General features: G+C 41.1%; 1 protein-coding gene across 1 annotated transcript in view; it reads left to right on the top strand.

Moving 5' to 3' along the window:
* The window catches only part of ZNF25 (zinc finger protein 25), a 30,406-nt gene extending 21,671 nt beyond the window's left edge, over window positions 1–8,735 (top strand). Inside the window, 6 exon segments of the mRNA XM_033208306.1 lie at window positions 3,297–3,423; window positions 3,727–3,820; window positions 6,945–7,010; window positions 7,505–8,145; window positions 8,148–8,376; window positions 8,378–8,735. Of these exon segments, the coding sequence (XP_033064197.1) occupies window positions 3,297–3,423; window positions 3,727–3,820; window positions 6,945–7,010; window positions 7,505–8,145; window positions 8,148–8,376; window positions 8,378–8,600 (1,380 nt within the window). The 3' untranslated portion in view covers window positions 8,601–8,735.
* Window positions 8,736–18,056: the final 9,321 nt, after the last annotated feature.

The following is an 18,056-nucleotide window of genomic DNA, read 5'->3' as shown; positions in this document are numbered from 1 at the left end:
TAAGACATTTCACATAGTATGAAATAGCAGAATATCTATTTATGTTTTCTCTTATATGAACAAAAGAAACTTATTAAGTTTATTATTATTATTGAGATGGAGTCTCACTCTGTCACCCAAGCTGGAGTTCAGTGGCACGATCTTGGTTCATTGCAACCTCTGCCTCCCAGGTTCAAGCCATTCTCTTGGCTCAATTTCCTGAGTAGATGGGACTACAGGTGCATGCCACCACGCCTGGTGAATTTTTGTAATTTTTAGCAGAGATTGGGTTTTGCCATGTTGGCCGGGCTGGTCTCAAACTCCTGCCTTCAGGTTATCCACCTGCTTCGACCTCTAAAAGTGGTGGAATTACAGGCGTGGGCCACTGCACCCAGCCTATTTTTTTTTTTTTTTAGTAGAGACGGGGTTTCACCGTGTTAGCCAGGGTGGTCTCGATCTCCTGACCTCGTGATCCATCCACTTTGGCCTCCCAAAGTGCTGGGATTACAGGCGTGAGCCAGCATGCCCAGTCCGCACAGCTTCTTTTTTGGACTCTTCTAGAACTCTATTTTTTAATATATTTGAAAATTATGTTTGTGGAAACTTACTCCTATGTGTTTCTACCAAAATGGACAATTCCAGCTTTATGTTCAACCACAGTCACTTTAAGCACAGAATAAACGAAATTCAACTCATTAACTCCTGCCCAGCTTATCCTTTTCCTTGTATTCCTGTTTCATTTACAGACTTCCTTGTTGCCACACAATAATGTTAGATTATAAAAAATTAGCCGGGCGTGGTGGCAGGTGCCTGTGGTCCCAGCTACTCGGGAGGCTGAGGCAGGAGAGTGGTGTGAACCTGGGAGGTAGAGCTTGCAGTGAGCTGAGATCCCGCCACTGCACTCCAGCCTGGGCAACAGAGCGAGACTCCATGTCAAAACAAACAAAAAACCGAACCGGCTGGGCATGGTGGCTCAGGCCAGTAATCCTAGCACTTTGGGAGGCCAAGGCGGGCAGATTATCTGAGGTCAGGAGTTCGAGACCAGCCTGGCCAACATGCCGAAACCCCGTCTCTACTAAAAATACAAAAATTAGCAGGGTGTGGTGGCAGGCACCTGTAATCCCAGGTACTTGGGAGGCTGATGTAGGAGAATCGTTTGAACCTGGGAGGCGGAGGTTGCAGTGAGCCAAGATTGCGCCATCCAGCCTGGGAGACAGAGCCAGACTCCATCTCAAAAGAAAAAAGAAAAAAAAAAAAAACAAGAATTTATATCCAGCCAAGATGTTCTGCAAGTAAAAATACTGCCTTTTAGATTTCATGGAATATAAATAAAGCAATGATCAGAAGAAATTTCATAGCCTTAAACAGTTCTACCATAAAAGTGAAGGAATGAAAATAATTGGCACTATGACTGTACCCACAAGCAAGGCATCCAGACACTATGGGAGCTGCCCTCCCTCTTTCTCTCAGTGGTTATTAACTAATTTCCAATTAATTACAAAGTCACATTATACTTCTTTCCCCCACTGCTATTGCTTTCATATAAATGTTTTTCTGATTTTTCTAATGTGCCATTTGCTACTTCTACATTAAAGTTTTCTCCTAAGCCATTCATTTACCCCTATAACTCCAGTGCTTACTTGATACGTCTCTTCAGTGGCTCCTAGTGTCTGTATTTTCATCTACACAGTGAATGGTGAGCATCCCAGAGATATATAAGACATTTCACATAGTATGAAATAGCAGAATATCTATTTATGTTTTCTCTTATATGAACAAAAGAAACTTATTAAGTTTATTATTATTATTGAGATGGAGTCTCACTCTGTCACCCAAGCTGGAGTTCAGTGGCACGATCTTGGTTCATTGCAACCTCTGCCTCCCAGGTTCAAGCCATTCTCTTGGCTCAATTTCCTGAGTAGATGGGACTACAGGTGCATGCCACCACGCCTGGTGAATTTTTGTAATTTTTAGCAGAGATTGGGTTTTGCCATGTTGGCCGGGCTGGTCTCAAACTCCTGCCTTCAGGTTATCCACCTGCTTCGACCTCTAAAAGTGGTGGAATTACAGGCGTGGGCCACTGCACCCAGCCTAATTTTTTTTTTTTTTTTTTTTTTTTTTTTAGGTAGAGTTTCGCTGTGTCTTACTGCAGCCTTGACTTCCCAGGTTCATGAGATTCTTACGTATCACCCTCTCAAGTAGCTGGTGTTACAGGCCTGAGCCACCACACCCTCTGCCTTAATTCTTAATAAACATTAATACAAGCAAATGTATGTATTAAGCAGAGATTTATTTGTTAAGTGTATATCCAAAGTATATTTTACTAGTCCAAAAGACAGATTCAGAATTTCTTCTTGTCCTGTCCCTTGACTCTACACTGTAACCTTCTAACTAATCTTGGTCCTATGCCCTACCATAGGTATATAACTAGCAACCTATGGTATATACTTACCATTGGTATATACCCACCATAGGTATCATACCTACCAAGTTATATGTGGTTTCCTAAACTTGCCATTTCTCATGAATCCATGCCTTTGCCAATTATGTTTTCTTTATTCCTAAAGTTAGTTTGACCACCTAATAAAATCTAATGTGACAATATGAAATGCAAATAATTACCCCCATTTGTGGCCATCTCATATTGTGTACTTGTTTCTGTCATGGCACCTGCTTCACATACTGTAATTTAGCATTTTCACCTTTGTCTCCCTGGCAAAATATAAGCTCCTCGTTAACAGGAATAGAGTCATGTATCACTTAGTGATGGGGATATGTTCTGAGAAACATATCAGTAGGTGACTTCGTCATGCAAACATCATAGAGTGTCCTTACACAAGCCTAGATAGTACAGCTGACTGCACACCTAGGCTATGTGGTGTCGCCCATTGCTCCTAGGCTACAAACCTCTATAGTATGTTACTGTACTGAACACTGTAGGCAATTTGTAACACAATGGTAAGGATTTGTGTATCTAAACATAGAAAACAGACAATAAAAATACTGTATTTTCTTATAGGATCGTCATCATATATGGAATCTATCATTAACTGAAATGTCATTATGTGGCACATGACACTTATTTTTTTCTTCATCTTTGTATCTTCAGCAGAGTTCCAGGCATGGAGTGGGAGCTCAGTAAATATGTAATGAACAAACATTCCTTCTATGAATAAAGCAGGGTACAGCATGGCACATATCCTAACTCTCCAGAGTGAACTTTGCAGTTAGTACACTAAGAGCTAGCTCACATGTCTTTTCAATGGTATGCTATCTATTCTGGTTACTTCAGATTGAACTGAAGCTTGTTATTCCAGGGACCCATGACATTAAAGGATGTTATCGTGGAATTCACCAAGGAGGAATGGAAGTTACTGACTCCTGCTCAGAGGACTCTGTATAAGGATGTGATGCTGGAAAACTATAGTCACCTGGTCTCAGTGGGTGAGGAAAACTTCCCCAGGTGTAAATCCCGGTAGTTTGCATCTCCCTTCTTGGTTACTGGAATGTAAGAGGTCCCTATAGGGTTGAATGATTGACATTAGCTATGGTTCAGAGTTCGAAGTTAATAAATCCATTTTGGGTACTAGAAAAAATATTTGGGTCCCTGTCTCCCCACTGAAAGAATCTAAATTTGCCAAGCCTAACTGGAACCTTCATCATTCTCCTGAAACTCCACTTCCTCATCTTTCACAGTCCCTAAATTCCAAGCAATTTGTATCATTTCCTTGATATTTTCATTCATAGGTTACCATGTGAATAAACCAAATGCGGTCTTCAAGTTGAAGCAAGGAAAAGAGCCGTGGATATTAGAAGTAGAAATTCCACATCGCGTCTTGCCCTATGAGTTAGAAGAAATTATATCCCATGTTACTGGTGAGTGGTTGGTGCCTCTTGCCTTCTGAAATATATTTTTCGGCAATCTCTCACTTTTTTTTTTTTTTTGAAACAGAGTTTCAATCTTGTTGTCCAGGCTGGAGTCCAATGTTGCCATCTCAGCTCACTGCAATCTCCACCTCCCAGGTTCAAGTGATTCTCCTGCCTCAGCCTCCCAAGTAGCTGGGATTACAGGCATGCACCACCACGCCTGGCTCATTTGGTAATTTTAGTAGAGATGGGTTTTATCCACGTTGATCAGGCTTGTCTCGAAGTCCAGACCTCAGGTGATTCACCCTCCTCGGCCTCCCAAAGTGTTGGGATTACAGGCATGAGCCACGGCGCCCGGCCTTGGCAGTCTCTTTAAAAATGTCTTATAGTTTTGGCAGTGATTAAAGATACTTGATTTGCACATGTTTAAAAAACCTAAGTCATACCTCCAATTTTTGTTCTCTCCACTTAAATTCTCTCCTTTGCTAGACATGTTTTAAATAGATTTACTTCTCTTTCCTATATACAAACTCTAATCCCTCCTTACCCTTGTAAGATTTTTTTTGTCTTTTTCTCTAGAATCGCCAGTTACTTCCTGCCATTAGAGTATACAACTATAAAGTGTTTGTAAATCCGACTTATAACGTTTTTAAGTGGCATCTCCCTCCTTTTATTAACGACAAAATACCTCAGTTATTTTGGCACTAATTTTAACTTCCCATTTTTTCTTTAAACTCTGAGCTCAGATTAGAAATCGCTATGCCGCTCATCAATTCTTTCATTTCAGAGTTGCTACTTCCTGCTATACAGTGTTTATCCTTCCCACAAAGCACTGCTTAACCTCCCTAAAATCTACTATACCTTATTTAGATAACACTACGACAATCTCATCCTGCCTCCTTAAATGTTTGTCATGTATTTCCTAACTTGTGCACAGATGTGTTGCCAGTATCAGGAACAATGCCTAGTACATATTAGTTGCTCACTAGATATTTGTTGAAAGAAAGAATATTAATTAACAAGAGACTGGCCGGGCATGGTGGCTCACGTCTGTAATCCCAGCACTTTGGGAGGCCAAAGTGGGTGGATCACAGTGAGACTCATGTTCATGAAAAAAAGAAATAAAACATATATAAAATAATTAACAACAGACAGACACTCTCTACTTTCTGCTCTGTGCTTTTTAGTAAGTCCTATAAGAGCTCATCCATTCTTAAGGCCAATGCATTGGTTTTTATGATGAGGACTCCTAAAATTGTCCTCTCCAGCATCTTTGCCCTATTTATATTCTGATCCCGTATTTTTACCTTCTTATAAGATAGTTCTGCTTATTCTACTTCCTTCCTTGTTAGGGTCAAAACAAAAATTGTTGATTTAAATTCCCACAGTAGCTGTGTAATGCAGCATATGCACATTGCCAGAAGTCTGCATGGTATGATTAATACTGACTCAGTATTAAGTCATTTAGTATTAAGTCATTTAGACAAAATAAAAATCTTACAAGGGTAAGGAGGTATTAGTAATATTCATTTAAATGAATTTTCTGTCAAGAGCTAGTCTGGCCCTCTCTTGCCTATGCAACTTATTTCTCCTTGTGGTCCCAAGACACATGTTAATCTCCATTTTACTCTGCTCTTAAATGTTTTCCAAACATAAGATTTTTTTTATTTTTTATTTTTTTGAGATGGAGTTATACTCTGTTGCCCAGGCTGGGGTGCAGTGTTGCAATCTCAGCTCACTGCAACCTCCACCTCCCCGGTTCAAGCGATTCTTCTGCCTCAGCCTCTTGAGTAGCTGGGATTACAGGTGCCTGCCACCAGGCCCAGCTAATTTTTGTATTTTTAGTAGAGGCAGAGTTTCACCATGTTGATCAGGCTGGTCTTGAACCCCTGACCTCACGTGATCCACCCACCTCGGCCTCCCAAAGTGCTGGGATTATAGGCATGAGCCACCGTTCCCGGCCCATACATATGATCTTATTTCATGTGTATCTGAGTTAACGTTGCATAAGTCTCTGTCAAGTGACTTTTCTTATGTATTCCCCACCATTGCTATGAAATTCCAACCCCAAGCCTTTACTGATAATGTTTCACTTGCTTTCATGGATTTAAAGATGCATAAATATGAAGGTCACTAAAGATTCTAGAATGATGTTTAATAACTGAACCTTTAAAGATCCTGTAGTAAATTAGGAGCAGAGATGGAGAAAGTAAGATATGAAATCAAAATTCAAGACTAGTGCTGAGTCATAAGTAACAAGTGCTTTAGAAGTGCAGGATTTGGTGGTCAGGATATGTTCAGGATTGAAAATATCTGGTGTTATAACTAGGAATTCATCCTCATATAGATGGCTTATCCTGATGCTTTTAAGAAAATCCTTCCTTTTGGATATATGTGGTCCTCCATCTTCCTGTCCTAAAAACAAAGCCAGCTAGATGGAGAGTGAAAGCCCAAGCTACTCTTTCTATAAGCCTGAGGAAACTGATGTTCTGAGAAAGTCCCTTTAGTATTGACACATAGATTGCTGTGGATGGATAAAGAAGAAATAAAGAAGAAGTTTGTCTGCTAAATACTGGCAAACCTAGCACAGTAATCTAGGTTTGAGGGAATAAAGACCTATACTTCAGTATACTTCAACTCCTTCTTCCAGTTTAGTCTTCCATGTAATTCCAGGGAACACTGTTGTCCCATAGTTTTGCTTAACCTACTTACTGTTCATGGTCCTTAAGGGGCTCACAACATTCTCTATACTTCCCACACTCTTGTTCAGCAACACTACAAATGTCCTGTGTTCTCCGCTCCCAGTTTTTTTGCTTGTTTGTTTGTTTTGTTTTTGTCATTAACTTTTGCCTCCAGGCTCTTAAGGTTATATTTGTAAAAATGTCAGAGTACATGGGTCTACAACTAGGTTCCTTCTTCTTTGTGTGACAGCAGTTTTTAGTGTTTGTTTTAGTTTATTTTTCCAAAACAATGGGCTAGAGGAAATTTGCATTTGAGGTTCTTTCATTATGAGAAATTGGCCTGAAGCCTAAGAATCAATGCTATGACAATATTAATGTGTTAATATTTATAAAGTATTAAATTTTTTATTCCCTTGTAGAAGACCTGTGGAGTATTCGTGATCTAGAATCAAGATACCGGGAAAGCCAAGCTGGAAATTCAAGGCAAGTTCAAGAATTAATGTTTAAGATTAAAGATTGGTAAGCAAGAGTCTTGAAGGAGTTACTGGAAATGGGAGGACACTAGTTAATACTAAACATGAGAAAACTAACACTGCAGAGCAAATCCGGAGGAATATAATCCAAATGGGAATGCCCCTTTTCATAGAGACCTTGTGCAGGATCAGGAAAATGAAACTTTGAAGTAGTCTTTTTACTCTTCTGAATTAAATAATAAAGGGAGTCTTTATTACACAAAACAGAAAGCAGGCAATTGAGAGACCCTGTGAATAGAATGCAGATGCAGATTCACCTTACTAAGTGTTAAACTACAGTGCAGGTCAGAGAATGTTCACAGTGGAGAAACCCTATGGAACCAATAAATATGGGAGCATCTCTAGAAATCAGTCCTCAGAGGTACTTGGAAAATATGCCCAGTGTGGGGGAACAAAAAGCCTTAAAAGTCTTACACATTAATGAATGTGGAACTTTCTGTCTAGGAATGGAGAACTCACAAAACATCAGAAAACTCGTACCACAGAGAAAGCCTATGAATGTAGGGAGTGTGGGAAGTTCTTCTGCCAGAAGTCTGCCCTCATAGTACATCAGCATACTCACTCAAAGGGCAAATCCTATGACTGTGATAAATGTGGGAACTCGTTCTCCAAAAATGAAGACCTCACAAGACATCAGAAAATTCACACGAGAGATAAAACCTATGAGTGTAAAGAATGTAAGAAAATATTTTACCACCTATCATCTCTCAGTAGACATCTGAGAACCCATGCAGGAGAGAAACCCTACGAATGTAATCAGTGTGAGAAATCCTTCTACCAGAAACCACATCTCATAGAACATCAGAAAACATACACAGGGGAGAAATCTTTTGAATGTGCTGAATGTGGGAAGTTCTTCTATGTGAAGGCATACCTCATGGTACATCAGAAGACACACACAGGGGAGAAACCCTATGAGTGTAAGGAGTGTGGGAAAGCCTTTTCCCAGAAGTCACACCTCACAGTACATCAGAGAACACACACAGGGGAGAAACCCTGTGAGTGTAAGGAGTGTGGGAAATTCTTCTCTAGGAATTCACACCTCAAAACTCATCAGAGAACTCACATAGGAGAGAAACCCTATGAAGTAAGGAATGTAGGAAATGCTTCTACCAGAAGTCAGCCCTCACAGTACATCAGCGAACTCACACAGGGGAGAAACCCTTTGAATGTAATAAATGTGGGAAAACCTTTTACTATAAATCAGACTTCACTAAACATCAGAGAAAACACACAGGGGAGAAGCCCTATGAATGCACAGAATGTGGCAAATCTTTCTCTGTGAATTCGGTCCTCAGATTACATCAAAGGACTCACAGGAGAGAAGCCCTATGCATGCAAGGAATGTGGGAAGTCCTTTTCTCAGAAGTCACATTTTATTATACATCAGAGAAAACACACAGGGGAGAAGCCCTATGAGTGCCAAGAGTGTGGGGAAACCTTTATGTAGAAGAAGTCACAACTCACTGCACATCAGAAGACACACACAAAGAAGAGGAAGACTGAGAAGCAAGATGAGTTGAGAAATTCTCTTGACTGAATTCATCCTTCAGAACAATCAGATAATTCACACAAGAGGTACACCTTATGAATGACCTCAATATAGGAAAATTTTCAGCTACAATCTTTGCTCTCTCTGTGTATCAGCAAATACATAGAGAGAAATTCTGTACATTTATTTGGGAGAAAATTTTGTCATATTGTAGACTTTTCTAAATCCTAGATAATATAAATGGCAGAAGTCATGCAAATTGTAAAACAGGAGGGAAGCCTTTCAGAAGTCATACTTTTGTTTTGCAACATAGAAATCACACAGGAGAGAAATCCTGTAAGTAAAACGAATGTCAGTACATTTTCTGTCAGGGCAACCAGCTGTAGACATCCAAAAGTTCAAGAGTGAGAAGCTCCTTGAGTATCCAGAAATCTCTACACAATTGGAGCTCATATACTAAAGAATTCAAAGGGATAACTGCAAAGACTGTGGTAGATATAGAAACCTTTATTAAGAATTGCTGTTTCATTCAATGTCAGATCACTGGTACTTGGAGAGATATTTTAAATATTTGGAAGGTGTTCAACAAAAATTCAAATAATTTGTACTGAGGGAAACAGTTATACTAGAAATCATGTCGCAGATCTGATGCCAAGATTGTTCTATTTTAAAAGGAAACCTGCAAATGTCTACATACATGAAGCATTTAAAAAGCACAAATTAAACATACATTAAATGTCTTTTAGTATATAGGACTTTGTATGTGAGTGTGCTATAACATGTAACTTACGGATGTTCAACGTGCATGTGGAATCCATCCATAATTGTGCATAGGGAAATAGGTAACCTTAGTTTAGTAACTATTATGTGTATGAAGATGTTGCACATTAAGTCTCACTAGTGACTCTTGTTAATATTTGTATTGTAAGTGTAGTATTCCTTTTAAATTATAAGGCTTCTTTTTCTCCTATTTTTTGGTGTTTGTAAATGGATATAGACAGTGGTACTAAACTAATCCTTCAAAAAGAAGTTAAAATATTTTTGTAAAATTTTCAAATGTCAGCCAAGTTTTGCGTTAGGGACACATTTATATATAGCAAAAGCCTGAGCTGTTTTTAAACAGCTAAAAACAGTAATATTTATTACAATCTACACAGTGAAAACAAATAGTGCAATGTAAGAAGTATTATGTATCTTACTGTTGATGTGTGAGCAGAGAGCAGAGCTATCTGCATTTGTATTTTGTCTGAGAGTCCTAAGTGTTCTTCACCAACTTTTTCTTCCTCATAGAAGCAACATGACATAGTTAAGGGTGTGGACTCTGGAATCCTGCCGCCTGGGCCCTAATTCCAGCATGGGGCATGCTACTTAATATCTCTGTGCCTCAATTCCCTTCCCATAAAAGAGTAGTGATAGTGACAACATCTTAGGATTGCTTTGAGGTTTAAATGAGTTGAAATTTTCAAAGCACTTAGAATAGTGTCTGAGACACAAGAGCTGTATGTTAGAGGTTATCATCATTATTTGTATTTTGTGAATTACGCTGCAAAAAAAAAAAAAAAGTTGGCTACCCAACATTCATCCCCCACCTTCTTGCTGCCAGTGCCTTGATTTGGTTGTTTGTTGTTTGTTTGTTTTCCTAGAAGTGATTTAGGGGCAGTTCCTGACTACACTAAGTCAGGGTTTGACAAATGACAGTCCATCAGACAGATCTGGCCCACTACCCATTTTTGTATCCTGCAAGCTAAGAATGATTTTATATTTCTAAATGGTTGAAAAAAATAAAAGAATATTGTGACACATGAAAATTATATGATATTCAAATTTCAGTGTCCATAAATGAAGTATCGAAAACACAAATACAAACAAAAACATCTGTTTATGTTTGACCTGTGGCTGTCTTTGCACTACCCCAGCAGGGTTGAGTAGTTGTGGCAGACACCTTATGCCCTTGAGCCTATGATCTATCACTTTACAAAGTAAGTTTTTCTTTTACTTAGAGCTGAAAATAAAAGCAATGTAGAGTTATGCTTTTATAAATATTACATGTTTCAGAAATTATGCATACGGTAATTTGTAGGTGGGTGGGTTTTTTGGCAGTATATTTATTTTGTGCATTATATTTATATGTTAAGAGCCTGAGCTTAAAAGTATTTTTTCAAAGAAATGTGTTTTTTACTTGCTAACTTGTCATAACATCAAAACAAGAAATTTCTTGATGGAATGTAGCAGTAAAATATGAAATAAACATTGTCTAAATTAAATTGAAGCAATTCTTGTGCCTCAGCCTTCCAAATAGCTGGGACTGCAGGCATGCACCACCATACCTGACTAGGTTTTGTATTTTTAGTAGAGACGGGGGTTTCGCCATGTTGGCCGGGCTGGTCTTGAATTACTGACCTCAAGTGATCTGCCCACCTCAGCCTCTCAAAGTACTAGGTTTACAGGCGTGAGCCACTGTGCTCAGCCCACGTCATCTTTGTTCATTCATCTGTTGATGGACACTTAGGGTGCTTCCAAATCTTAACTATTGTGAACAGTGCTGCAATAAACATGGGAGTCCAGATATCTCTTCAATATACTGATTTCCTTTCTTTTAGGTATATACCTAGGAGTGCTGGACTGTACAGTAGCCCTATTTGTAGTTCTCTGAACCATTCTCCATAGTGGTTGTATAAGCTCAGTTTTGGATACATTACATGCAAATTTGGATACATTTCTGCAGAATGGAAAAGGAGAGTAGTCATTCTAAGAGACTCATCACTGTACACACAGATAAAGTTCCTAAATGAAATCACCAGAGTAGGTAAACTCATCCAGAGATAGCACACAGTCAGGGAAGGAAAGAGGTCCAAATGGTGTCAAATACTGTGACAAGATGAAACAGTGTGAGAACAAAAGGAGGCTGCTGAGTTCTGCAAGCAAGTCATCACAAACGAGAGCCTTTCATTGGGATGGTGGGCACAAAGCTTGACTATAGTGGCTCACAATGACTAAAGGAGTAGAAGAAAGGCTGTTGAGGTAGTTTGATGGTAAAGAAAAAAAAGGCACAGAGAGTCTGAAGAAGAGATAAGCTTAAAGGAATTTTTATCTTAGGATGGAGAAAACCTGAACATATTTACAAAGAGTCACTAGGAACAGACAAAATATATATATATATGCCCAGAGACCTGCCTCTGAAATAGCAGGGAATGTGGTGAGGACTGGTAAAGACTACAGATAAATTGAGACATAAAAGGCTAAATTCCTTATTGAGTTTATAAGGTGGGGTGGAGTAACAAGTTTGAAGAGAATGGTGAAAGTCTGGAATGGCTGCTGTAGAAAAAAATGAATGGCAGTCAACCAGAAGAGAATAAAAAGGTTTCAGGAAAAGATTGAGAGCCAAGCTGTAACTGGAGCTCATAAATCTGTAATAGAGTCAGTCAGCACAGTGTTATGGAGTGGCACTCAGTAGCTCAGTGGAGAAAATGAACACAGGTCCAGCAATGGGGATAGAAAAGACAGGTGTGGAAGAAAAACAGATCTGAGAATGCCAGTACCAGCCCTGCTGTAAGTGATAGGTCAGGAAGCACTGACACCACAAAGGGCTGATAGACTGGGAAACAGCGCAGAACAGGTTTAATGTGCATATAGAAAAAGAGTAGTGGAAAAAAGGAGGTTGTGACCAGATTCTGGGATGTCTAGGAAGAATGGAGCAATTGCACATCACCTGAAATACCCTCCTCAAAACACTTAGTCATCTATAAGACCAAAACTGGTGAGGCACAGTGGCTCACACTTGTAATCCCAGCACTTTGGATGGCCAAGGAGAGAGGATCATTTAAGCCCAGGAATTCAAAACCAACCTGGGCAATATAGTGAGGCCTTGTCTCTATTTAAAAAAAAAAAAAAAGACCAGAATTGATGCCATGCTGACTTGACTTTCAGGCCATGCTCTGATATATAAACTAGTTCTTCAAATGAGGCTGACACCTCACACGTTGTTTGAAGGGAATTCCAATGAGAGAGTGGCAGGGTGAAGTTCTCCTCTAAGCTTCTTCCTTCCTTAAGATTTGATCTGGATCCTTGGGTACAGTATCTACAACTTCAATAACTTTTCTTTTTATTGACTAGGACATTATGAGAGTTCTCATGTATGTGGAGTTGCTAAAAATAAAAGTTTAAGAAATTGCTGGCCAGGTGCGGTGGCTCACACCTGTAATCACAGCACTTTGGGAGGCCAATGCAGGTGGATCACCTGAGGTCAGGAGTTTGAGGCCAGCCTGACCAACATGGTGAAATCCCTGCCTCTACTAAAACTACAAAAATTAGCTGGTTGTGGTGGCGGGCACCTGTAATCCCAGTTACTCAGGAGTCTTAGGCAGGAGAATCACTTAAACCTGGGAGACGGAGCTGGCAGTGAGTCGAGATCACGCCGTTGCACTCCAGCCTGGGCAACAGAGCAAGACTCCATCTCAAAAAAAGAAAAGATAAAAAGAAAGAAAAAGAAATTTCCTAATTACTGACTTGGTGATTCCCTCAGGGTCTTGGAACTAGCCAATGTAGGACAACTGTCACTGTCCTTTCCAGAGCCTTGGATCTTTCTCCCAGTGGTAATGTACAACAGTAAGGGCAACCTGCATAAGAAGTGTATTTAACAGAGAGGCAGAAGTTGGGGGTCTGCAAATAACATAAGTAACCTCCAGGATGAGGGTGGGAAAGTGAGTTTACTTCCTTTCACTGCAAATGGAGGGCTTAAATCTAATCCTTGAGCCCCTACCTCACAAGGGCAGGAAACCCTAAACAAGTCACCTGCTCATTCTCTACAGATCTGCCATCCCTTTTCTCCTATTCTGGCCTGATACAAAAAGAAAAAGAGATTCCAATCCTCTCCAAGATGTTACAAATAAATCAGACATTGCCACCAAAATGTGTATCTTCGATACACCAAAACGTATATCAAAAGCTAGCTTGTATCAATGATTCACTTTCGCCCAAAGACAAGCGGTACAATGATTATGAAAAGTAACTTCTGATCTTAAGTTACATTGATAGAAAGAATAAAAATTCAAGGGTTAGTTGGCTATCGTGATAAGCATCTGGAATGTGGTTACCACATTCAGCCTGATCTGCCATTCTGTTTGGACTGAGATGGGCCCTCCTGTGTACGATAGAAAAAGTAAGTCCAAATGTGTGTTTAATGCAGCTCTGGTTCACTTTCACTCGGGTCACCGCCTTCCTTTGCTCACTTAATTGTCCCTGAAAAGTAGGTCAGCACCTTCTGTAACAAGTTGGAAGGAGAGCTAAGACCAAGCCTATCACTCCAACAGACGAAGAGATACAGGGTGTATGGGACATGGTTCAGGCTTGGTAGCCAGATATGCTCGGATTTGAACACTCAAGAGTGGCTCCATCTTTCACTGGCTATGTGACCTTGGGTAAGTTTCTTTGCCCTCTGCCACAGTATTCACAACTATAAAGTGGGAGTTATGGAGGGGCCTCTGTGGAACACCGCAATGGCTATGTCCCCCCCCAGCTCCAAGGGCCATCATGCAGTTGTGAGGGTTAAAACACCTGACACATCAAGGACACTTAGGAAAGGGCAGCCCATTCTGGTTTTATTCCAATTTCATTTGTTCAGTCATTCTTGGAATGGCCAGTTGTATTCTAAAGCACTGAACCTTAGCCCTAAGCAAAGCAGTCCAAGCTCATGACAGATATTAAACAGTTATTCCCAGAGATGTCAGCCAGAAGGCTAAGGAGTTGGAGACCCCTTATTTTCTTCTCTGAAGTTTGTCACAGCTGACAGATGATGGATGGGTATGCATCAGTCCAAGTGACACCACAGAATCCATTTGATTTTCTGTTTCTCATTTTAACCTCTTGAGCTTGGCTCTTTCCCTCCATCTGTGGAAAAACCCCCACCCCCCTCCATCTCTCCACCCATTTCTCCCCAACCCAATCCCTGACCCCAATCACATCCCCCACTCACTCACAATCACAGATAGGTGGAGGATGTGCATCTGCTCCTCAACAATCTCTGAGGGCTCTTGGAGAGTGGGGGCGGTGACTTGGGCCAGCTGCCTGGAGCTGCTCATGGAGACGTGGAAGTACAAGGTGCTATTCTCCAGCCACTGCTGTCTCCAGTGCACCAGCAAGATGTCCGCCACCATGCCAGACATCTCTGCAAGACAAGACCCGAGGCACTGGGTGAACTGTACGCCTGGTCTTGGTGCTGCAGGGAGGAAGAGAACCCACATAATCAGGAGCTCAGAGGCACCTGTTTTTTGCCAGGATGCCTTTCCTCACATCAAGTCCATGAGCCAGGCTTCATCACTTTCATTTATAGACGGGTCAACTGTGACCAAGATTCACCTAAAGTAACAGAGTAGTGGAGGCAGGGTTTGCACCCAGATCTGCCTGAGCCCCTTTTTGATACACTATGCGTAATCAGATAATTCACTCTACTCTGATAGTGGAATAAAACTAAGGATAATATGCTTTCATTGTTTTGAGGCTATGGAACTAGAAGACGAAAGAAATCCATGAAAGGAGTGGGAGTTGAGAGTGTGGATTCTTTAGAAGTTGAGCTGGAAGTACTCATGTCCAAACCTCAGAGCCAGGAAGGCCCAAAAGGGCACCAGCTCAGCTGAGGTAGCTCAGGGTCATCTTGCACAGGAAAGGAGCTTGGCAAGAGGGTTGCCCTGGCCGTGTTCCTCTTGCTTCCACGAGAGCAGCTCCATTTTTTTGTAAGTTATATAGTGTATTCCCAAGCAAGAGAATGTTGGCACAAAGGTTTCCTTGGCTAAAAAATACTTGCAAAGCTACTGCCCCATCCCAACGTTCTCATATAGCCAGTGGGGGTGAGGACATTCTAGTAAATTATAAAATTCAATCTCCTGACTTGAAGTTTCTTACTCTTATCTCTATGCTAGTTTTCCTTCTGTAAATAGTTTTAAAATGATTATCATTTGAATAGTATTTTTGTTCAATGTATCATACCTTTTTATTAGTAAAAAAGGATGATGGCTTAAGGTGCTAAAAGTGTCATCACAAGGGATTGTACAATTGTTCCGCAGTCCCCTCGAGTAAAGGGGTGTGTACCCCTTTTAAAATGTCCTAGAAAGACAAGGCCTATCAGTGCATCTTATGGATGAATACAAGAGAAGGGTGATGGAGTTCTTGGAGGATCATTACATCTGCCCTCAAGGGGGACAAATCGGAGACAAATAGCCTTTATAGTGTCCATCAGCAGACAAGTAGCCTTAGTAGTGTTGGAGGCTTAGTACCTTGGCTCCTCCCTCCTGAGACAGCTATGACCTTGGACAGTATTCCTACAGTCCCCAAAGGCCTCAAGTGCATTCACACACACACGAGGAGGACTGATAAGCAAACTGAGTTACAGCCTCTTATCCAATCAGCTCTCCCCATGTCCCACTGCAGGGCCCATCATATCTGGTGACACGAAATGAAAAAGAATCATCTTGAAAAGAGGAGGAGATGATACCACCAAATCACCTACTCATCACCCAAATTCTACTGAATTATTCTTTTTTTTTTTTTTTTTTTGACAGAGTCTTGCTCTGTTGACCAGGCTGGAGTGCAGTGGTGCGATCGTGGCTTGCTGCAAGCTCCGCCTCCCAGGTTCACGCCATTCTCCTGCCTCAGCCTCCCGAGTAGCTGGGACTGCGGGCACCCGCCACCACGCCTAGCTAATTTTTTGTATTTTTAATAGAGATGGGGGTTTCACCATGTTAGCCAGGATGGTCTTGAACTCCTGACCTCATGATCCACCTGGCTTGGCCTTCCAAAGTGCTGGGATTACAGCTGTGGGCCACTGTGCCTGGCCTACTGAATTATTCTTATATCACCCTTGTCCAGTAGACTTTCCCTCCTTGAAGTTCACAATCAAAAATCCTTAGGAGATGTTTAGCACTTAATAAGGGCTAAAAAATGTTAGCTATGAATTTTTAAGTTCGGTATTGATTTATTATCATCATCATCATTATTGATAGGAAGAGAATTTAATTCATCCTTCAACTGCTCTGAAAAGAATAAAAAACAAAAACTGTGAGCCATCTTTGACAGTTTGCTTTCTCTCCCACTCCTCATCCAGTAAGGGCTTCTTAACCTGACTCTCTTCTTCCACTTGTCCATTCTGTTCTCAATCAGGAGCCAGAGTAATCCTGCCAAACAAAAGTCATGTCACATCACTAAGTCCTCTGTTTACAGTTTTTCCATGGCCTGCTACTCATTCCAAGTAAAAGACAAAGTGGCAAGAACATAGTAAGTTATTAAGCCAAGTGAACACATGTTTGGGCTTCCCTTGCAGCTGGAAGAGTTGAACAGGCCTTGAGACAATCACAAAGATTTGTCAGCACTTAGAGCACAAGCGCCAAAGGGCCCTGCGAACCCACTGTGGTGCCCACGAGGAGGGACTGGCTGGGTGACCAATTTGAAGAGCAGGTCTCCTCTCAGCACCTTCTCTTCATCCCAGGCTGGGGTGATCTGCTGCCCCACTGACCCCCTCCCAGCCTCAGCACCCGAGGCCTTGGCAGTAGCTTCCCTGGCAGACAGCCAGCTGGGCCAAGGCAAGATGAAGACATTATGGTAAATGGCCTGGTTCATTTTTCTCTCAGTACATCAAAGCTCAAAACCAGAGTTTCAGGGAACCCAGGGCTGAGAGCTAGACTAGAAATAACAGCGTCTAATTCTGTAGTTCCACGTGCTGCTGGCTAAGCAGGCACTCCATATGCTGAGTGTCCCTGGAGTGGCACCAGAGAAAAAGCTCCAAGGTAGGCTACATCTGGTTGACACAGCCTGGCATAGATGGCGGAATGAACAGAGGGGTGCTTGTGGAAATCTGAGGTACTCACTTCTAGCGCTGTCTCCAGCCAGTCCCTGAAATCTCACTATTAAAGAGGCTTCCCCTTTCCATGTTCAGATGAGAAAGTAGAAGGTTGCAGAAGGTTAGTGACTTGTTTAAGTTCACTGGTGAATTTGTACCTAGCTAGAACCAGTGGATTTCCAGTCCATGCAATTTCTACTATGCCAGTTGCACTTAACATCTCCTTTTTCTTGACTAAATTAGCCCATGGGCCAAAACTAGATTGAGCTCTTCGTTTGCTACAGTGATGAGTGCACAGTCAGCAGAGAGTAAATGTTAAATGATAATAACAGTGTGTGAAACACAGTAAATATTTAATCACAGAGAGTAACTCCAGACTCACTTTATTACAAAGAAAAGAAACTGTTGTTGAAGACAAGAGAGGAGGGGTATAAAATGTTAAAGGGAAAACTGCTTTAGCAGAAGCAGAAGGCCGTGCTCATTCATTCACTCATTATTCGTTTATTCATGCATTTGTTTATTTATTAAACATATTTATCAAACACCTACTCAATTCCAGGCAGCTCAGTAGCTCAGAATATGGGGTTAAATGAGACATAGCCTTGCCTTCAGGGAGCTCATAGTTATTTAGCAGTGGATATTCTACCCAGCCCACTGTCTCCTCCCTCATGTTACTG

Source organism: Trachypithecus francoisi, unplaced genomic scaffold (genome assembly GCF_009764315.1).
Source record: "Trachypithecus francoisi isolate TF-2019V2 unplaced genomic scaffold, Tfra_2.0 Lachesis_group9, whole genome shotgun sequence".
Classification (NCBI taxonomy): Eukaryota; Metazoa; Chordata; class Mammalia; order Primates; family Cercopithecidae; genus Trachypithecus; species Trachypithecus francoisi.
This window is presented reverse-complemented; position numbering and strand designations above follow the sequence as displayed.